The following is a 22,909-nucleotide window of genomic DNA, read 5'->3' as shown; positions in this document are numbered from 1 at the left end:
GGAACACTCACGCTCTATCCTCTTCAGTCATCTTTTTTCATCTTCCCTTAAGGCCTCCTTCCTTTTTCGTTTCCCAGCTCCTCACACTCTGGTATATTTTGTCCAAGACAAATTGCTTTTTAGATCTTCTGCAATTAAAGGCATCTCTTCCCACCACCTGATATGCACAGTGGCTCCGGCAACGGTGACCTGTTCTTAGGAGGGACGCTATTTAAAACCCAGGGTGCAACCAGAGTGACGCAGAACTGCCAAACGTGGCTGAGAAGTGTCAAGTTACATAAATGCACATGCTTCCTTTTGCCTTTGGCTTGAAGCTTTTCCTAACAGGCTTCAGGATTATCAGCTCATTAAAGGTAAAAAGGAGGCAGGGGTACCAAAATTTTTTAAAATAACAACAATAATAAAGTCGAGTCCCCAGAGCAGAGTTGGACTTGATGGGTAAGAGTCACTCCCAGATCTTAGGGGAAAGAAGTGGTTTTCTGGGTCTTCTCTGAAGCTAACTAAGCAGCCCTCATCCTTTTCCCTCAAGGCATGGTATTTAACAGTTAGAGGAGGGAAGGGAATCTTGGCTTGCCTGTAACCTAGGAAGAGCCCCCTACTTTCACATGTCCTCTCTTTCCATCCCTTGCGACAATGCTGTCAGGGAAGCATCAACATCCCATTGACCAGAGGGGAAAACTGAGGCTGGAATAGGGCAAGATTTGCTCCAGTACCCAGAGTCAATAAGAAATAGAACTGGGGTTCAAAACCAGCTGAGAGACCCCATAGCTTGATGGTTGAAATCATAGACTCTGGACTCAGAGTGCCGGGTTATATCACTGTCTGCTGTTTCATGGACGCTGAACAATCCTGGCAAGTTACTCGATCTCTCTGAGCATTAATTTCCTCATCTATAAAAAGGGCAGGGAGGGTGTTGTAGGTCGATTAAGTTGTAGTGAGGAAAGCACTTAGAACACGGCCCAACAGAGCAAGTATTTGAAAAGTTGCTGTTTACAACTCATGAACCCTCTACCACCATACCCTGAGTCTCTTCCAGGTTCTAGGGCCCCAGGGCTTCACCACACTTGTTCTTCTTTTTCTTTTTATTTTTTTTTAACTTTTATTGGAGTATAGTTGCTCTACAGGAAATGGACCCTGAATAGTCATTGGAAGGACTGATGCTAAAGTTGAAGCTACAGTCCTTTGGTCACCTGATGTGAAGAGCCAGCTCACTGGAAAAGACCCTGATGCTGGGAAAGATTGAGGGCAAAAGGAGAAGAAGGTGGCAGAGGATGAGATGGTTGGATAGCATCACCAACTTAATGAACATGCGTTTAAGCAAATCCCAGGAGACGATGAAGGACAGGGAAGCCTGGCATGCTGCAGTCCATGGGGTTGCAAAGAGTCCGACACAAGTGAACAATAGCAACAGTTGCTTTATGACGTTGTGTTGATTTCTACTATACAGCAAAGTGAATCAACTACACATATACATACGTCCCCTCTCTTTTGGACTTCCTCCCCATTTAGGTAACCTCAGAGCACTGAGTAAAATTTCCTGTGCTATAAATAGGTTCTCATGATCTATTTTATACATAGTATCAATAAAGTGTATATGTCAATCTCAAGCTCCCAATTCATCCTGCCCCCTCCTTCTCCCCCTGGTATCCGCAGGCTTGTTCTCTACATCTGTGTCTCTATTTCTGCTCAGTCCTTCTTAATAAAACGAAGTTACTGGGGTCCAAGCCCAGAGTCTGGAGATACTGGAACTCAAGGACTGTGCTCCTGAAATCTATCCTTCACACACCCATCTCTTCTGCCTGCTGCAGCTCTGACTCTTATTAATTAGAAGATACTGCTGCCCAGAGCACAGTGTAAAATGAAGATAACCACCCCCTCCCTCACCTCCGAAGATACTTAGTTATCTGAAACCCAGATAAACAGCAGGACCAGGCTTGCAGAGATGATGCGGAAGAGCTGAGGCGGGCCGGCAGGGGCTGCAGGAGGAGTTACGGAAAGCTGATGGTGTGAGTCAGTGCCGGAATCAAGAGTGAGAAAATCAATCTGGGGCTGTTGACAGCCTCCGCAGGCCAGGATGGCGAGAGGCATGGGGACCAGGCGCAGTGGGAGGGAATGGCAGGTGGGTGGCACTGGGGGGTCAAGGGCGGAACAAAGGAGGCTTCAAGTTTCACCTCCTGGACATTTGCCACCAATTAAAGAGGTGTTTTCGTGATACTGAGGTGTTTATTGCCCCTTTCAAATAAAGCTCATAAAATTGCCAGATTTCAAGAGGGAGATCTCTAAACGCCAGTTAAGAACTTGGAAAGCAGGAGACCAGTGAAGGGAAAACATTCAGAGCAGATGCACCCGGTGCTGTGGTGGAGACATGTGCCCGCTGGGGTCACTCATAGCCCTTCTCTGAACCTGACCCTGTGAGCCTTATTTAGGGTGAGCAGGTATGCTGGGGGCGCACCCGATGGGTCCTTCCATTAGCAAGCACTTATTACAGGTTATATGATAATGTGGCATAGGGCTCCGCAAAGGCCTTACCCACAGTGAGGGTTCTATAAATGTTGACTCTTGTGGTCCCCAAGACCCTTAGAGGAACACGGCACTACTGCAAATTCCCAGCAGGCTGACTTGAAAACCTTGACTAAGTTGGAGCTCATTTTAGGCTTCAAATAAATCACTTCTCTCCAGAGAAAGGGTATGAAAAAGTCCAAAGCCTGATGCATCAGAGTCATTTCTGTTTCCGTCCAATTGCATTCAAGATGGTGGAACAAGATGACACCCAGCGTGGGATTGGGGGCCTCCAAGCAGGAGTCTGCCTTTGCATTCCAGAAGAGTGAGGCGAAGAGAAAAGGCGTCCTTCTGCTGGGAATAAGGGTTCAGGGCTCTGCCCCTCGGAAAGACACCTTGAGTTCAAATCCCAGTTCCACCTCTACAAGCTGGTGACCTTGATAAAGTTATTTCACCTCTATAATTGCAGTCTTCTCATTGGTAAAGTAGAAGGAATAGAACCCACTCCCTCAGAGTGGGTTTATGAGGATTCAAGAAGTTAAAATAAGTGAGCAAATGTGTACAACACACACAGCATTTGTGTAGTGTATCAGTACCTGAGGGAAACAGTTCTTCGGAAAGCTGTCGGGTGCCAAGGACACAGACAACGACAGGAGAGAGCTAGTATGATGCTGAGCCCCTTCCCATGAGTTCATGTTAGTTCCCGGGGAGGGGCAGGGAGGCAGAACTCGCAAAAGCCGTGAGTCCCAGAGGAGAGGGCAAGACCCAGAGAGAAAACGGAAACCCACGAAGGGACAATGCTGATCTTCGGGAGTGCTGGGACAGCAGCCTCTAGATCCAGAAAGAGTCAGCACAGCAGGAGATAGGAAAGTGAGAAGACACTCTCTGCCATGAAATATGATCTGACTCACACAGGCTCCAGGGGAGCGGAGGGGTAGTGACTTGATTACTTCCGAGCAGGTGTGACAAAACCAATCTCGTCCTGGTTATTACAGTGGCAGTTATTGGGGCTGTTTCAGTCAAGGGCTGTCACATTCCTCTCACTTGGAGCTTCCCACCTGAGCCTGTAAATGCTTAGTACAGTCTAAAATTCTATTTCCCCCATATCCTATGCAAAGGGGTCTCATGTGTGTGTGTGTGTGTGTGTGTGTGTGTGTGTATGTGTGAGGGGAAGCTATTGGGGTAAGGATGGAGTGTGAAAAAACAATTTTTCCACATTCATCAAATACTAATTGGCCTAATAAGTGCTGGGCATTGTTCAAGATTCTGGGAAAATCAACAGAGAAGACTATGGATCAGATCTCTGCCCTCAAGAACTTACACTCTTCAAGGTATCATCTTGGGAAATACACTCAGAGCTTCCTTTCTTCCTTCATTCTTTCCTTCCCTCCTTCCTTCACTCATTCACTCACTTAATAAAAACTCTGGGCTCAGACTGCATCCTACCTTAGCTACTTATTAGCTAAAGCAACCTCAGGTAAGTTTCTTAACCTCCAATTCCTTCTCTAAAATGCAGACAAGACTGGGACCCACCTATACCTTAAACCCTGTAGCAGTATGAAGGCCTGGCTTTGAGAAAGAACCAGGAAACCAAATTCCAAAAGGGTTGACACCCAGCCCTTTAGCCCAGGAGGTCACAGATGATGGATGAGGTGTTTGTCCAGGTCTGAGTGGGCAATGATTTCTACCTGGCCATCTCAGAGTCCACTGTGCATCTCTGAGATCAATCAAGTTCTGTGCCTCCAGGCAAGGCTACATAGTCTAAAGGTGGGGCTTGGGGGGGAAACCCTCATTGTTATTCACCGCTGTCTGCAGGCTGCTAGCAAGACTTCCAAGGGCCAAGAAGCCAGCCCCTCCCTGGGAGCATGTCACTGAGCCTCCGAAATATGTCCTGACAGCACTGACATCCTTCTGTATCTTTCAGATAATTTGATTTATTCAAGTGTCTACTGTTGACATTTGTCTCTAAGCGATCAGACTCACGAGCACGATGGGGAAATTTAGTGAGGTCACAAGTCAAGAGCTTACGCAGGCCTGGCCCATGACTGGAGCTTGCATGTTGGCCTATCATGTCTCTGAGCACTTGGTGTGCGTGTGCCAGATGTGGGGATAACATGTACACACACACACACACACACACACACACACACAATGCAAAGGCCAGGAAATGCTCAGTGAGAGCCATCGTTGCAAAAGCAACCTTGGCCCCTCTGAGCACCTGCAGGCTGAAGACAGCCCTTCGGCACTTTAAAGCAGAGCTCACGTTCTCTGTCTCCTTTCTGTTTAAAACACGGGGAGTGTATTGGCAACGCTAGTAATCTTTTTTAAATTGGGGTATAGTCGCTTTATAATGCTGTATTTGTTTCTGCTGTATAACAACACGAATCAGTTATATGTATACATATATCCCCTTGAGGACCTCCCTCCCCCTAATCCCACTCCGCTCGGTCACCACAGAGCGCCGAGCTGTGTTCCCTGTGCTAAGCTTCAGGTTCCCACTAGCTATCTATTTTACACATGGTAGTATCTGTACTGGGCTTCCCTCGTAGCTCAGTCGGTAAAGAATCTGCCTGCAATGCAGGAGACCTGGGTTCGATTCCTGTGTCGGGAAGATCCCCTGGAGAAGGAAATGGCAACCCACTCCAGTATCCTTGCCTGGAAAATCCCATGGACAGAGGAGCCTGGCGGGCTACAGTCCATGGGGTCTCAAAGAATTGGACACGATTCTTAGCGACTAAACCACCACCACCAGTATATATATGCCATTCTGATCTCTTGATTCATCTCACCCTTAGTGATATGTTTTTAATGTTAGAAAAAATCTGTAGATAAGAACAGAAGCTTAATTATAATTTTAGAACCAAATATAAGTTCTATGCTCTTTGAGAATGTAAACAATAAAAATAGAAAGAAAAAAAAAAACCCAAGAAAGCAAGACCCAGACAGTAATTCAATAATCTTTTATAGGGTTTTATATTGACTAACAGTTATATACTAAGAAACAGGGCATCCCAGGAGGCACCAGAGGTAAAGAATCCACCTGCCAATGCAGGAGATGCAAGGGATGCAGGTTCAATCCCTGGGTTAGGAAGATCGTCTGGAGGAAGAAATGCCACTCCAGTATTTCTTGCCTGTAAAATTCCATGCACAGAGGAGGCTAGCAGGTTGCAGTCCCTGGGATCGCAAAGAGGCGGACATGACTACATGAGTGAGCACACAGGAATGAGAAATAGAGGAATAGATACCCACTTCTCGAGGCAGCAGTGAGAATGTGCCCAGCACACAGTTATAACCAGTAAATGTCAGGTTCCCGGGCAGCCTTCCCCTCCTCACTCCTTCCTTTTCTTGGCCACTTCCCCCAAGCACTTACATAAACCTGAGCTCAGATTCCCGTCGGACCAAGACTTCCCGGAGACGCTGGATTTTCGCCATCTCCAGTTCGATCTCCTCCGGTCTCATGGTTGTCTCTGCCATGGAGATGATGTCCAGCTGATCTGTGCAGGAGACATAAAATGCAGGCGTCAAGACCCCCAGGGCTGTATGGCTTTTCAAGAATTCTCTTTGGGACAATCCCCGCCTTGCTCCAGGGACCTTCGCACCCCAAGAAGGCACACAGATCTCTGCCAGTGTTCCAAGTCTGTATTTGTGAGCGGGGCCCTTTAGAAACTAGAAAGCACGTTTCCATGGGAACCGTGTTACAAGGCAGGAGGAGGCTCAGGCGGGGTCACCCAACCTGTTCAAGGTTATAACGTGCCCTTGGCAGTCCCCGCCTGGTCCCAGCTTCTGCGTCTCGGTCCCTTTGACCATGGCCGTTCATCCTGTCCCAGTCTCCAGGCAGAAAAATGGGTGTGATAATTACTTTTAGCAATACCATTAATCATTATCTTATAGGAATACTAAGTAATATAAGTAATAGTAACATGAAATGATACAAGTTTGTTGTAGAAAACTTAGATAATAGAGATAAGCATAGAATGGGGTAAAATGTCATCTACAACCTCTCTGCCCAGAGGGAACTACATTTTGATGGACATTCTTCTGACCTTATATTGACAGTTATATATATAGTCATATAAGTAAAGCCATATATCAAAAAAATATAAGACCATATATATGCCACACACACATAGAACCATATAATTACCAAACATATAGAAAGACACTACAATCGTGTGTGTGTGTGTGTGTGTGTGTGTGTGCGCGTGCACACACGCACTCAGTCTGTGTCCAACTCTTTGTGACCCCATGGACTGTAACTTGCCAGACTCCTCTGTTCATGGGATTTTCCAAGTAAGAATACTGGAGTGGGTTGCCACTTCCTCCTCCAGGGGATTTTCCCGACTCAGGGATCAAATCCATGTCTCCTATATTGGCAGGCAGATTCTTTACCAACTGCATCACATGGGAAGCCCTTACATATATATGCCTGTATACAAATATATCTGCATGCATGTATGTATATACGCCCCCTTCATGGATCACAGCCTTGTTATGGCAAAGGGGCTTGTGTAATTCAATGAAGCTACGAGCCATGCTGTGCAGAGCCACCCAAGTTGGATGGGTCATAGTGAAGAGTTCTGACGAGATGTTGTCCACTGGAGCACATGGTATTCTTGCCTGGAGAACCCCATGGACACGGGGTATGAAAAGTATGAAAAGGCAAAATGATATGATGCTGGAAGATGAGCGCCCCCAGGTCAAGAAGGCATCCAAAATGCTACTGAGGAAGAGCGGGAGCCAATTATTACATGAATTTGAGCACAATTCTGGGAGACAGTGGAGGACAGAGGAGCCTGGCATACTACAGTCCCTGGGGTTGCAATGAGTCAGACATAACAGCGACTGAACAACAGTGTATATATGCATGTATACTAGTTCACTAGGGCTACCATAACAAAACAACAGAAGCTGCGTAGCTTAAACTATAGACATTTATTGTCTTCTGGTTTTGGAGGCTAGAAGTTCCAGATCAAGGTCTGGCAGGGTGAGCGTCTGGTCAAAACTTCCTGGCTTGCAGATGGCCACCTTCTCACTGTACCCACATGGCCTCTTTGTGTGCATGCAGAGAGAAGTCTCTGGAGTCTCTTCTTAGAAAGACACTAACCCTATGAGATCAGGGCTCCACTTTTAATGACCTCATTTAATATCAGTTCTGAGCACCGAAGAATCGATGCTTTTAAACTGTGATGCTGGAGAAGACTCTTGAGGGTCCCTTGGACTGGTCCCAGACCAGTCAATCCTAAAGGAAATCAACCTTGAACATTCATTGGAAGGACTAATGCTGAAGCAGAAGCTTCAATCCTTTGGCCACCTGATGCGGAGAGCCGACTCACTGGAAAAGACCCTAATGCTGGGAAAGATTGAAGGTAGAAGAAGAAGCGGGTGACAGAGGATGAGATGGTTGGATGGCATCACTGAATCAACAGACATGAGTTTGAGCAAACTCCGGGAGACGGTGAAATACATGGAAATCTGATGTGCTGCAGTCCATGGGGTTGCAAAGAGTTGAATAGGACTTAGTCATTGAACAACAGCTTTCCCATCTCCAAATCAGCCTCACTGGGGATTAGGGCTCCAACATAGGAATTTGTGGGGGATATAAACATTCAATCCATAACACTATGCATGTATGTGGATCTATGTATAAACATATCTCTTCAAATACTGATGTTAACTTTTTTATGTACATTCTTCCAATGCATACATATGGTAATTTATGTGATTATATATGTTATATATGTAGTATGCATATATAGGGTGATACATATGGTTTTATATATATGTGTGTTTTATATGTATAATGTTATAAATATACATGTGCATTTTTTTTAAAGAGTGCAAAAACACATATCTAGATGCGAGTAGACCAAAAACAAGAATTAAATGGGGAAAATATTTCCAGTACAGATGACAAAGAATTGATAACTTCACTATGAAATGTATGAAATGTAATAGCTTTACCTGTTAAAATGATAAAAGCACAAACATTCCAATAAACAAATGAAGGGCAGAAAACAAGAAAACTTTGAAGACTTAATGCAAAAAAAAAACAAATTACAAAAAAAAAAAAAAGATGCGAGTAGTTCAAGATGTTATGTGCATATATACATATGCACACATGCACAAACTAAGTCATTCAGTCATGTCCGACTCTTTGTGACCCTATGGACTGTCTCCCTCCAGGCTCCTCTGTCCAAGGGATTCTCCAGGCAAGAACTGGTGTGGGTTGCTGTGTTCTCCTCCAGGGATCTTTCCGACCCAGGGATTGAACCCGCATTTCACTTATGTATCCTGCATTGGCAGGTGGGTTCTTTACCACTAGAGTCACCTAGGAAGCCCTATATATATATATATATGTGCGCACACACACGCACACACACACACACACACATACCATCATGAAGGTCTGGTTTTTTAATATAAAGTTAGGGTCTCACCATTTTATTACCTGCTCATTTCACTGAACATTCCATGAGCATTTCCACACGTCCTTGGATGCTCTTCCTCAGCAGCAGTGTGAAAGGCTGTGTGCTTTGCTATTTGTGGCTGTGTCATGAATCACTTCACCAACCCCCAGACACTTAGGTTGTTTGCCATTTCCCACACTAGAAGCAGCGCTGGGATGAGCATTCTCAGAGATAAATCTCTGCATGCATCCAAGAGGTGCCTTTAGGCCACATTTCCAGAGTGAATGGCTGGGTTTTAAAGGATGCAATAGTCTGACGACCCTTCATCGGTAGAGGAGACATAGGGGAGGGAATGTTCCCGCTTTCCTCTGAAGCCAACATCGCGTTCCCTGCATCTGCTAACTCCTTCCACCTTGGGCTGTTGTGAGGATTGAATTAACAGAGACACACCATGGTTGATGCACAGTTACGATTACCTTTGTTATCACCATGCTCTGCCACAGCATCTCTCTCTCTCATTTTTTTTTTGTTGTTGTTGTTGTTGTTGCAGGATGTGAATCTTGCAGCATACAACCTCTTAGTTGCGGCATGTGGGATCCAGTTCCCTGACTAGGGATTGAGCCTGGACCCCTTGCATCGGGAGCATGGAGTCTTAGTCACTGGGCTACCAGAGAGGCCCCGCACCATCTCTTTTTAATCCTTACCACAAGCCAGAAGGATTGGGATGTTCTCATTCTTAACAAACACTTTTCCTTGTTTGTGATTCCTTATTTGTTGGCTCAAAGCTGGTAAGAGAAGGGGCTGAGCCTCTCAAACACAGACTCTTTGTCTCGTCAAGGCCGCCCCTTCCCCACACGGGTATGCTGAGTCCAACAGCCCCATCTGTTCACACCTGGAGTCTGGGATGGTATCTCTCCTGTGGCTACCACAAACCGGGTCCTCAGGACAACAGGAGCTTATTCTTCTCACTGTGATTAAATATTAGTGAATTAGATAGTGTCTGGAGGCCAGAGGCAGGTCTGTTTTCTCCAAAGGCTCAGGCGGGCAGCGCCCTCCTCACCTCTTCCAGATCCTGGTGTCTCCTGGCAGCCCTTGGCTTGTGGCAGCATCGCTCCGACCTCTGCCTGTTTCCCTGTCGCCTTCTCCCACGTGGCTCTGCGTGTCCTTCTCAGCCCTCTTCTGTCTCACTGGCCCACCCTAATTCAGTGTGATCTCATTCTAATCTTCAATTATCCCTGCAAAGCCCTTATTTCAAGAGACCTTATTTCACATTCTGAGATATGATATGCATTTTGGAAGGACACTATTTAGTCCACTACAGTGATGAATGGCCACAAGCTTGCAAGCTCCCTGACAGCGATGTCACTATCTCCAATAACTTTGGTCACTGAACATGGCCTGGATGGAAGCAGCAAGAGTCCCAGGAAGCAGTCAGGGGTGGTGAGGATGAGGAGGGCATGGTGAAAACCAACTGGGGGCCAGAGTTAAAGATCTTTGAACTGAGGCCAATCACCAGTTTCATGATCGTCTGTGAGCCTTTAAACCTCTTACTTTAAACCTCTTAGTATCATGTTCTACCTTTACAAAATGGGATTTAACAGCTATCATGTGCTAAACTGTGCTAGAGGCTTTATGTGTACAATCTCATCTAATCTCTATTTAATAGAGGATGTATCTGAAGCTTAGAGGAGGAAAGTGACTTGGCCAACATCACGTAACCAGAATGCTACAGAAACAGAATTCAAATCTAGCCTCTCTCTCTTTTCCCTAGCCACATGCCTTTACCGCATTATGCAGCCTTCGGATAAGGGTTAAATGAACCTACGGATGCAAAGGTGCATAGTTAACCATTCCGAAGATGTGAGTTATCCTCATTTCTCAGCCATCATGGTTCAGACGGGCAACCTGATTTCCACAGGACACACGCTGAAAATGGCAACACACCCTGGGGTGAAGTGTGGGACAGAGAAAATTAATCACACCCCATGGATTGGCATTTTACCTCCATCCTCAGGGAAGGACAGAGGCGGTGGCAATGCCAGGCTCCAGGTGCTGAGATGAACATTTAGCTTTGACTTGGGGCAGAGGATAACACTGATCCTTCTGTTGAAAAGTCCGGCTCATAAGATGCTTTCCTTCCCCTGGAGAAAGAAGCAAAGCCTAGAGTTCAAATCAGGACAGAACAGTTCGAATCCTTTCTCTATGCCAAGGCACTATTGTTGTTCAGTTAAGTTGTGTCCGACTCTTTGTGACCCCATGGACTGCAGCACACTTGGCATCCCTCTCCTTCACCATCTCCTGGAGTTTGCTCAAAATCATGTCCATTGAGTCGGTGATGCCATCCAACCATCTCATCCTCTGTTGTCCCCTTCTCCTTCTGCCTTCAATCTTTCCCAGCATCAGGGTCTTTTCCAATAAGTCAGTTCTTCACACAGGTGGCCAAAGGATTGGAGCTTCAGCTTCAGCCTTGGTTCTTCCAATGAATATTCAGGGTTGATTTCCTTCAGGATTGACTGGTTTGATCTCCTTGCTATCCCAGGGACTCTTAAGAGTCTTCTCCAGCACTACAATTCAAAAGCATCAATTCTTTGGCACTCAACCTTTTTTGTTGTCCAGCTTTCACACCCATACATGACTACTGGAAAAAAACATAGCTCTGACTATATAGACTTTTGTTGGCAAAGTCTTGCTAGGCTCATTACAAGTCTCATCTCATTTAATTTTCACAACACCTTAGGTGAGGGATTAACTAGCTATGACTATGGGCCAAAGCCATTCCCCTCCTTGATGTTGCAAATAAAGTTTTATTGGAATACTGGCCATGCTCATTCATCTATATATTGTTTATGGCTGCTTTTGCATTATACCAATAGGATGAGTAGCTGTAACAAAGACTGCATGACCCACATAACCTCAAATATTTACAGAAAAAGTTTGCCAACCCCTGCCCTAGATGGTAGATGCTATCATTCCCTTAATTTAAAGGTTTAAAAAAACACACACACATTTAGACAGTAACAATAATAGCTAACATTTATTCAGCACTTATTATATGCTAGGATCAAATCACCTCATTTAACTCCCAAAATAGCCCTGGGTGATAAAAAATGTTTGCATCCCCCTTTCACAGATGAGCAGGTCAAGGCTCAAGAAAAGGAGAAAGTGGTGGGGGTCAAGATTTAAAACCAGACCTGTCCTGCTCCAAAATCATTATTGCCATCAAGTCTATTCACTTAAGAACTACCTCCCCACTTAAGAAGTATCATCATCAGCTTAACAATACAGAAAACTGAGTCGGTTTTATTGCCCTAGATATATGGAGAGTAGCTGTTTTTTAATTGCATTTGAAAAATTATTGGAGTATAATTGCTTTACAGGGTTGTGTTAGCTTCTGGTGTACAACACAGTGAATCAGTTACAGGTATACATATATCTCCTCCCTCCCACTCCTTCCCCCCTCCCCACCCCGCTAGGTCATTACAGAGCACCGAGCTGAGCTCCCTGTGGTTTATAGCAGGTTCCCAATAGCTAGCCATCACACGCATGGTGGTGTATATATGTCAACGAAGAGGAGCTGTTTTAAAGATTTAGCAGGTGATTATCTGGGGAGCTCTACCCCAGGAATTAGGATACATGCGGGTTGAGGGGCAGGGGTCATGTCCAAGGACCTTCATGCAGGAGGTCTTCAGACCAGACCCTGAGAAATGTGGGTACAAGATGTCAGTAAGTGAATATCATGCATGGTCGGTTTCTTTCAGTCTGACCTTGTGTGACAGAACTAGCATGATGGAAACCTCGGCAACATTCTCCAGCTAGAAGGAAGGCAACCAACAGCTGGATGTGTCCACGAGGAAAAATCCTAGAAGGAGACGGATAAGCATGTCAGGGCAGCTAGAGAAGATGGCTGCTACAAGGATCTAAGAGGGAGCAAGGCATGGTTGTTTAGAAAAGCGGAGCACTGAGGCACAGAAGTCCCCAGGGCTCCAACTGCCGTGGCTGTCACTCAGCTTAAAGCAGCTGAGTCACTTCTGGGGGATGAAGCAGCTAAATCCATCTTTTTTATCCCCAAATGCCACACCAGGAAGGCTCACGCCTCATGAGCACAGCAGCGCTGGCAAACCAGAGCTGAGCACTGAGCCCTGGACATGACTGGGATGTTCTTGCAGGTTTCATCATTTATCCTGAAAACGTAAAGCTACCTGGGGACAGGGTGGCGATGGTGGGCATGGCAAGTGAGGGCTGACAGTCTCCTAGAAATTTATAATTTAAATCTAGAGAGAAAGGAGACTGCTGGGGACCAAAAGAGAAATCTTCCCTGGTCAGTCGTCTCCAGCCATGGGTCACAACATGAATCTAAGTCCAGGGTCCCCTGGGCAATATCCACTTCTGTTTCTGCTTCCTCATTCCATGTACCCAGAGCTCTCACATATGAAGCATCACTAGGAGTCTAGCACTAACTCATCCTGCTCCTAAGTACCTTGGCAGGTAGGTACACTCATTATCACCCTCTCTTTATAGGTTAATAAGATGAGGCTCAGAAAGAACATAAGTGATTGGCCAAAGTCATTCAACCAGTGAATGGCACAGACCCAGGTCTGTCTGATTCCAAAGCCCAGGCTGTAGGTCAAAGGGCTACAGGATAGCATTTCCAAAACCTCAATCACTGCACACAATTCACCACATTCACCACTTTCCAGGTGGCACTAACGGTAAAGAATCTGCCTGCCAATGCAGGAGACTCAGGTTCAACCCCTGGGTTGGGAAGATCCTCTGGAGGAGGAAATGACAACCCACTACAGTATTCTTGCCTGGAAAATTCCAAGGACAGAGGAGCCTGGCAGGCTACATACAGTTCACGGGGCCACAGAGTCGGACATGACTAAGTGACTGAACACACACATACATATTATGTTAGGGACTGAATGCTTGTGTCCTCCCCTCACCCTGCCAAGGGCCTATGCTGACACCCTAACTCTGAGTGTGATGGTGTCTGGAGGTGGAGTACTTGCGAGGTAATCAGGGTTATAGAGGTCACAAGGGTGGGGCCCCCATAACGGATTAGTGCCCTCTTATGAAGAAGCACCAGAGCTTGCTTCCTGTCTCTGTTGTTCACCATGTAAGAACACAAGACAGTCATCTACAAACCAGAAATCGAGTCCTTACCAAACACCAGATCTGCCAGTGCCTTGATCTTGGACTTCCCAGCCTTTAGAACTGTGAGAAATAACTGTTGTTTAAGTCACTCAGTCTATGACACTTTGTTTTAGCAGCCTGAGCTAAGATACTAACTATACCATCATGTATTCAATATTTCTTTACGCTGATTTTTTTCACTCATATAAACTCCTTAAAGGAAACTGTATTATCATATCCATAAATAATGCCAATATCACTTAGTATAGTTAGAAAATAGTCATAACAATAAGTCCAATGGAAATAAAGTGATGTTATCAAATTCTGACTAAATACTATAGCCTGGTTAGAGCTCAGATTGAAAGCCTAACTTTTCTTTCTTAACCATGTAGATTAGTAAGTACTACATAGTTAGCAAGTACTGGAGAGGTGTTAAAGACAAACCACCAAACTGAGGTTTCTTCTTTGACAATCGTAAAGGTCAATTTCAAAAGAGAGTATAGGAGATACTATGGGCTCAGTTCCAGACTACCGCAATAAAGTAAGTATCTCAATAAAACAAGTCACACAAAGTTTTTGGTTTCTCAGTGCACATAAGAATTTCATTTGCGCTTTACTGTAATCAAATGTGCAAGAGCATTTTGTCTAAAAAAAAAGGAAAACAATGTATGCACCTTAATTTAAAAATACTTGATGGCTAAAAAATGCTAACCATCATCTGAGCCTTCCATGAGTCATAATCTTTCTGCTGGTGGAGGGTTTGAAATGTGAGAATTACCAAGACGTGACACAGAGACACGAAGTGAGCAAATGCTATTGGAAAGCTGGCAAAATAGACTTGTTTGACACAAAGATGCCATAAAACTTCAGTTTGTAAAAAACACAATATCTGGGAAGCACAATAAATTGAGGTATGCCTGTAATTTTCCTGCAACCTAATTCATTGTGGTTTTGTTACTGAACTCAGATCTAGCTGCTTGCCACTTAGAAGCCATTAAAGAAGCCAGATTGGAGAAAGGAAAGCTTGCTTTATTTTGGATGCCGGCAACCAGAGGGGAGGGTGGATACCTGTCCAAAGGCTGACTTCCCCCCTTCACCCAACAGTCAGTGGGCAACAGATTTTATAGACAGAGGGGGCTTCGTGCAGAAATAGCACAGTCAACTCTGACAGTCATCTTGAAACGGGTCATCAGTGGTCTGACCAGCATCATTTTGATTATTTTAGGTATAATTCCTTCAGCTCCAGGGCTGGTGTGTTTCCACGTCCCTGTGGCCAGTTCTCAAAGCTGTGGCAGCTTTTTCATGGCTAGAGTCTGGTCATCATGTAGCTAACTTCTTCCACTGGGTGGAGATTTCAGTATCTATAAGACAGCTCACAGGATATGGCTTAGAACATGGTCTATAGCCCACGAGAAGGAAATAAAGGTCCTTGACTGTGCTTAATGACTACATTATTAACTGGTTTCCTTTGTTTCTGCCTTTTCTCACTTTTCTGATTAAACTTATTCTTTCGCTAAAGCTTTTCCACAGACAACAGACAGGTTGAGGACATGGGGGACAATGGCCATAGCGTTTCAGTTTGAGGCTAAGAGCATCTGGGTCTCAGAGGGCACCCTTCCTACCCCCTGGGAAAGCTTCTGTAGAATCGAATTCCAGTTCCTTTGGTTGGAAGGGACTTAGAGGTCCTCATCTCCATGTCTGACAGGATGTGGAAGGACATGGCACGATTTGGTTCTGAGGGTCCCTCAACAAACAGCAGTGGGCTCAATCTCTTGAGTTCTCACTGGAAATTAAATGAGAATTGAGGCGTGAAGGCAAGTGTGTCAAATTTTTCACCCAAAGATGAATCAGCCATTTAGAGCCATTATTTCAACCCGGCTCATATCATAGAAGCAATTTAATGATGGTTGACGTATTCATTTCAGTCCCACAAACACTTACTAGGCATCCGGCATCCTTAGAACATCCTCAAAAGGACACATGAGAGAATGGGCCTTTGGAGAACAGGGGAGCCTGGAGGTAAGCATCAGAGGACAACCACATTCAACCTAGTATGTCCTTTTCTATTGTGTGAATAGATGTGGACCATTTTTTTTAAAGTCTTTATTGAATTTACCACCATATTGCTTTTGTTTTGGTTTTTTGGCCACGAGGCATTAGGATCTTAGCTTCCCCACGCACCCAGGGATCAAATCTGTACTCTCCACATTGGAAGGCAAAGTCTTAATCACTGGGACACCAGGGAAGAACCTAACACCAGGAGAGAAACTATTTGAATTTTTTAATAAGCTTTTTTCAAATTCTGGAATAAATTTTTATTTATAGAAAAGTTGCAAAGACACTACAGAGAATTGCTATCTGCCCTTCCCCTATTGCCCACCATTGTTAATATGACTGACGTGGGTGTGGTTTACTGTTTTTATTGTTGTTGTTTAGTCACTAAGTCATGTCCGACTCTTTTGCAACCCCATGAACTGTAGCCCACCAGGCTCCTCTGTCCATGGGATTTCCCAGTAAGAATACTGGAGTGGGTTGCCATTTCCTTCTCCAAGGGATGTTCCCCACCCAGGGACTGAGCTGAGGCAGGAGGCAGGTAAGCACCCCTCCACCAGGGCAAAGCTATTGGAGATTCAGTCCCTGTGGATCAAAACTCCAAGAAGAAAATAGCAGGACAATTAAGGGAGGAGGCTGGGCCCCGCCTAGACCACGTATTTCTCATTCCTGAAGTCACAAGACCTCCTCGACCACACATGCACAGAAAGGCTCCTTGGAGACCAAAGGCGAGTTATGCTAAGGGACGTGCTGCCCAGACACCTTTTCGGTAAAATCCGTCTTGGCTAAGAGATGCGTGCGCACACATGGGAGGATCCTGCGATACACCAAATATGGACAGTGAACCAGAGAAATCCAAATGATTGGCCAAAGGAAACCCGGAAGAAATGCCTCATAAAAGTGATTCGAGCTGCCACGAGGGTGCAACTCAGCGACTCTCTCTCCCTGAGACCGCTCGTGTGTCTATCCATATGTCCTGTACTATTTTTCCTCTCAATAAACACTTTACCTGTTTCACCACTTTCCATCTTTGTGGGAATTCTTTTCTGCAAAGCCGAAGGGCCAGGGCCCTTGTCACTGACCACTGATCTAGGGACCAGGATTTGGTGCTTTCGCCGACACAACCCGGCCTCAGTCACTGGCTGGGAACCGCAGCCACTGCAGGCCGAGGCCACCCAAGATCATATCCCATGTCTTCTGCATAGGCAGGCGGATTCTTTACCACTGAGTGACCAAAGAAGCCCGATTCACTGTTAACTGTGTTGTTTGAACGCTTACCATGGCAGGTGTGACCTAATGAAAACATTAAAGAAACAGAAAAAGCTGTTGGGTGCAGGTACTGTGAGAGCCGGGTGAGCCCTCAAAGACGGCCCATGAGAGGGGCCGTTATGGGCATGAACTTTTCAGGTGTCGTGACTACCTCCCAGGCTGACCTTGGTCCCATCAATTGATGAGTCTGGGCCTCAGTTTCTTCATCTGCCAAATGGGGACAATCACTCATCTCTCAGCTGATCTTCATGCCAGGCATACAGAAACTTCTCTGTAATATTTGCTCTTATTATTCATTTAATAAATATCAGTGAAAAACTGCTTCATGCCAGATCCTGCTCCAAATAATGGGGATGAAACAAAACAGACAAAACCCTTGTTCTCGTCAAGCTGACCTTCTAGGAAGGGGCTTATGTGTCAGGGAGAAAAGTCATTAGCTCACAGCTTTCCCCTGATGGTAGGTTTGGACAGATTCCAGTTCAAGTCCTGGCTCAACCAGTCACTGTGTGATCTGGACCACGTTACTGATTCTTCCCAAGACTCAGTTTCCTCCTCTGTGAAATGGGACAGTAACTCCTACCTCACAGAGTTTCTGCTCTGGAGATGAAGATGACAGGTCAAGTGTTTGATGCAGTGCCTGGGTGTGATAAAGGGTGGTCAGTATCATTTTTACTACTCACACCTGTCCTTTCCCTGGAAAAGTCAGACCACTGTGGGGGAGGAGACAAGGTCAGGATCATCAGATCTGGAGAACGAGGGCCTGCTGATCATTTAGACTCCCGCCTGCTCCTCAGGGTCTCAGCGGTAAAGAATCTGCCTGCAGTGCAGGAGATGCATGTTCAATCCCCGGGTCAGGAAGATCCCCTGGAGGCGGGCATGGCAACCCACTCCAGTATTCTTGCCTGGGAAATCCCATGGACAGAGAAGCCTGGTGGGCTACAATCCATAGAGTCACAAAGAGTTGGAGACGACTGAAGCAACCAGGCATGCACGCACACACACATCACCCTGAATGAAGGGTCCAAGAATGGCCCGGCTTCCCTCCGCCAAGGAGCCAGGTCCTTTAGCTTGCCACCCTGGGTCCCCACGGGCACATCTTCCTGGTATTGACCAGAGGGAGAGTTTTAAATACCAGGGAAGGATATCTGAGCCCCATTACTGGGGAACAGATATCCTGATGCATTTCAAAGGCTCCTGGTGATACCCCAGCCTTTTACTGTCATCAATCATTCATGGAGGATAGAAGCTCATTTCAACCCCTCAAACGTCCTAGTATGGGATGTATCAAGCATCTCGCCTTCTCGCTATGAAGTGAATATAATGGAAACAGTCAATTGCTCTTAATGAGTCACCATTTCCCAAGAAGATGAAGTAACTGCTTTTAATTCAGACGCTCCGTATCCTCCCCCTCTGCCTTGTGAATAAGGATGCCTCTGGGTCCTGCGAGTAATCATACCTCCTTCTGCACACCGCCTTCTCATATGTAATGCCTCTTTATAATCACAATCACTCCACAGAAAGGTTTTGCAGCTGAAGAAACTGATCTGCCTTCAAATCGTGACCATGGTTATTATTCTCTAATGGGACTTCGGGTATGTTTTTTTTTTTAGCTTCTCTGAGTTTCTATTTTCTCAGCCACATCTGCCTTGTCTGAGGTCAGGAAAGGAGTTAGGGAGAAGGTCTGATCAGCAACAGGGTTAAGAAACAGGCTCTGGAGTCAGGTCGACTTGGGTTTAAGTCTTGGCTCTGCCTCCTTCTAGCTGCTGCCCTTCAACTCTCTCAGCTTCAGTTTCTTTTTTCTTAACTTTATTTATTTTCGGCTGTGCTGGGGCTTCGATGCTGCGCTCGGGCTTTCTCTAGTTGCAGAGAGCAAGGTTCTCGTGGCGGTGGTTTCTCTTGCTGCGGTGCACGGGCTTAGTTGCTCAGAGGCACGTGAGATCTTCCTGCACCAGGAATCAAACCTGCATACCCTATGTTGGAAGGCAGATTCTTAACCACTGGACCACCAGGGAAGTCCCAAAGCCTCAGTTCCCTTATCTATAAATTGAGGGTAAGGACATAGCCATGAAATTAAAAGATGCTTGCTCCTTGGAAGAAAAGCTATGACCAACCTAGATGGCATATTAAAAAGCAGAGGCATTACTTTGCCAATAAAGGTCCATCTAGTCAAAGCTGTGGTTTTTCCAGTAGTCATGTGTGGATGTGAAAGTTGGACTATAAAGAAAACTGAGCACTGAAGAACTGATGCTTTTGAACTGTGGTGTTGGAGAAGACTCTTGAGAGTCCCTTGGACTGCAAGGAGATCAAACCAGTCCATTCTAAAGGAAATCAGTCCTGAATATTCATTGGAAGGACTGATGCTGAAGCTGAAACTCCAATCATCTGGCCACCTGATGTGAAGAACTGACTCATTGGAAAAGGCCCTGATGCTGGGAAAGATTGAAGGTGAGAAGAGAAGGGGATGACAGAGGATGAGATGGTTGGATGGCATCACCAGCTCGATAGACATGAGTTTGAGCAAGCTCTGGGAGTTGGACAGGGAAGCCTGGCATGCTGCAGTCCATGGGGTCACTAAGAGTTGGACATGACTGAGCAACTGAACTGAACTGAAGGACACAGAATGTGGGAACCTCTGAAGGCTCATTCTGAAAGCTCAGAAACCAAAGGGAAAGCAAGGGTTTCACCTCCTCTCTGCTCCACAGCCTCTGAGCTCTCTGCTGGGACTGAGTTTCTTTACCATCAGCACTACTGACATGTGGGGCCGCTCATTCTCAGCCGGGGGCCGTCCTGTCCACTGGAGGATGTTCAGCAGCATCCTTCGCCTCTACACGCTTCCAGTAGCATCCTCCCACCCACCCAAAGTGTCTTCACATACTTGTGAATGTCGACACAGGAGACAAACTCACTCCCTTCTCCCTGAAAACTAGTGATGTAGACACACTCAACCGTGCTCTTGGGATCACAGATATGAGATCCATGTGCTGCTGCTAAGTTGCTTCAGTCATGTCTGATTCCTTGCAGCCCCATGGACTGTAGCCCCCCAGGTTCCTCTGTCCATGGGAACGCCCAGGCAAGAATATTGGAGTGGGTTACCATTTCCTTCTCCAGAGGATCTGCCCAACCCAAGGATCAAACCTGCACCTCTTATGTCTCCTGCATTGGCAGGCAGGTTCTTTACCACTAGCGCTGACTGGGAAGCCCAGAGACCCACATGGATGTGGTTCAAAGTTCATTTCCCAGGACTTCCCTGGTGGTCCAGTGGTTAAGACTCCATGCTTCCAATGCAGAGGGTGCAAGTTCAATCCCTCATCAGGGAACTAAGATTCCACATGCCACATCATGGCTCAGCCAAAAGATTTTTAAAAAAATTCATTTCCCTGGACCTCTCAGGAGTCTACTGAATCAGAATCTCTCTGGAGGAGGTCCCCCCAATCTGTATGTCATTAAGGTGATTTCTTCATTCATTTCTTTGTTTCCTGAAATGAGAGAGTGGTGGAATCCACAGCAAGGGGTCATTATGAAGACTGACTGAGGGGATGCATAGAGCCCGTAGCACAGTGTACTCAATCAATGTGAGCTCTTTCATCACAGAAGCGCTGGTCTGGACAAAGAGGAACATGGAGGACTCCAGACTTGGGGGAAGAACAGGAAAAACGTGGGCAGTGGTAATGGCCACTGGTTCAAATGCCAGCTGAGAACTGTAACTAATAAGTTACGGGTGACACAAGGGAGACCATGCAAGCCACACAGGGGCTTTGCTCTGTAGATAATCACTTCTCACGTTGACCTCATGCTCAACTGCCTCCCCAGCCAAAACTCACTGTCAATAAAAGGCAAGAGGTGAAAAAGTAAAAAAAAAAAAAATCAGTCTAAGTTGTTCATTGCTGCCTTTGAAAACGACCACAAATTTACTGGCTTAAAAGAATGCAAATGTACTGCTTTATCTTTCTGGAGTCAGAGGTTTGACATAAGTCTCACTTGTTCTAGCTTCTAGTGGTCACCGACACTCCTTGGTTAATAGCCACCTCCTCCATTTTCAAAGCCAGCCACGACAGGAGTCCTTTTCATGGGACATCTCTCTGATCCTTCTTAGTTCTTCACATCTCTCTCTGACTCAGTCAAGAAAGGCTCTCTCATCTTAAGGGCTCATGTGATTAGTCCATTGTAATCCATTATAATCTCTTCCTTCTCAAAGTCTGTACCTTAATTCCACCTGCAACAATAATTCCTGTTTGCTGTATGAGGTAACATATTCATAGGTTCTGAAGATAGGAGTGTAGGCATCTTTTGGGGACCATTATTCAGTAAATCACAGTCTATATAATAGAGGAGACCAGATAAACCAACTGTGGAGAGTCCCAGAGTGGAGTCATCATCATCCTCACAGGCAAAATCTGTGGTCTGTAGAAAGGGACCTAGTCCCATTGAAGGAAGTAGGGCAACCAAGCAGTAAGACTGCCCTCCTGCTCACTGGGGATCATCCACCCCACCCAGCTCACGCCAGCAGCCATCACACAACAAACACCCTCAGCTGACAGCATGACAAGTCGAAATGTCGGTTCTGCCCCTTACTGGCTTGTGACCCTGGACAAGATGCTTACATTCTCTGAGATTTTACTTTTTCACTTGTAAAGTGTGTCTAACTACCCTAGCTTGCAATATTCGTTCATTCCATAATAACTATCTGCAAGGCTGGTAAGCTGGTCATGTGACCTTTCCCCCTGTCAAGGTCCATCATTAGTAAAATGGGGATAATAATATAGATTACTCATTGGCTATGGTGATGGTTGAATGATAGGCTGTGTGCAAGGCTCTTAAGGTGGCACCTGGTACATCATAAGGAGAGCGAGGTTGTCAGCGATCACGACTACTATCACCATCAGCATCGCCACCCTCATCATCATTACCATCATTATCATCTTCTGCATCATCATGATCATCATCATCCCTGCAATCACTACTATCATCATCGCTACCATCACCGCCATCATCCCTACCTTCATCACCATCATCATCACCACCATCACCATCAGAAGCAGCAGCAACCTCAAAAGAGAAACCAGACCATCTCAGACCAACACCACAGCTGAAGCTGGAGACAGGGAAGGACAGAAGAGATCAGCCCCAGGAGCTCCTGCCCCAGCTATACCTCCCTCCCCAGAACTCCCTTCAATGGGAATGCCCTACCTCTGACACCATCCCATTCCATGCTTACCTAAGGAAAACAAGAAGCAGTATGTCCCACCAGCATCGTCCACAAAACGAGCCCTAGGTCTGGAGGGAAGGGGATGGGAGGTGATATTAAGGTAATGGAAAAAAAAAAAAATTTAAGCAACTATTCTAGAATAAGGGCTTCCCTGGTAGCTCAAAAGGTAAAGACTCTGCCTGCAATGCAGGAGACCCGGGTTCGATCCCTGGGTTGGGAAGATCCCCTGGAGAAGGAAATGGCAATCCACTCCACTTTTCTTGCCTGGAGAATCCGATGGACAGAGGAGCCTGGCAGGTAACAGTCCCTGGGATCACGAATATTATCCTTCAAGAAATCACCT

At 45.8% G+C, this 22,909-nt stretch overlaps 1 protein-coding gene across 2 annotated transcripts in view; it reads right to left on the bottom strand.

Moving 5' to 3' along the window:
• The window catches only part of BMERB1 (bMERB domain containing 1), a 146,158-nt gene that overhangs the window by 56,964 nt on the left and 66,285 nt on the right, over positions 1-22,909 (bottom strand). For both annotated transcript variants that reach the window (XM_065924397.1, XM_065924396.1), the window contains exon 2: positions 5,870-5,993. In XM_065924397.1, the coding sequence (XP_065780469.1) occupies positions 5,870-5,993 (124 nt within the window). The remainder of the gene's footprint in view (positions 1-5,869; positions 5,994-22,909) is intronic.

This window comes from Muntiacus reevesi, chromosome 2, assembly GCF_963930625.1.
Source record: "Muntiacus reevesi chromosome 2, mMunRee1.1, whole genome shotgun sequence".
Taxonomy (NCBI): domain Eukaryota; kingdom Metazoa; phylum Chordata; class Mammalia; order Artiodactyla; family Cervidae; genus Muntiacus; species Muntiacus reevesi.
The sequence above is the reverse complement of the archived record's forward strand: the minus strand, read 5'-3'. Positions and strand labels throughout refer to the sequence as shown.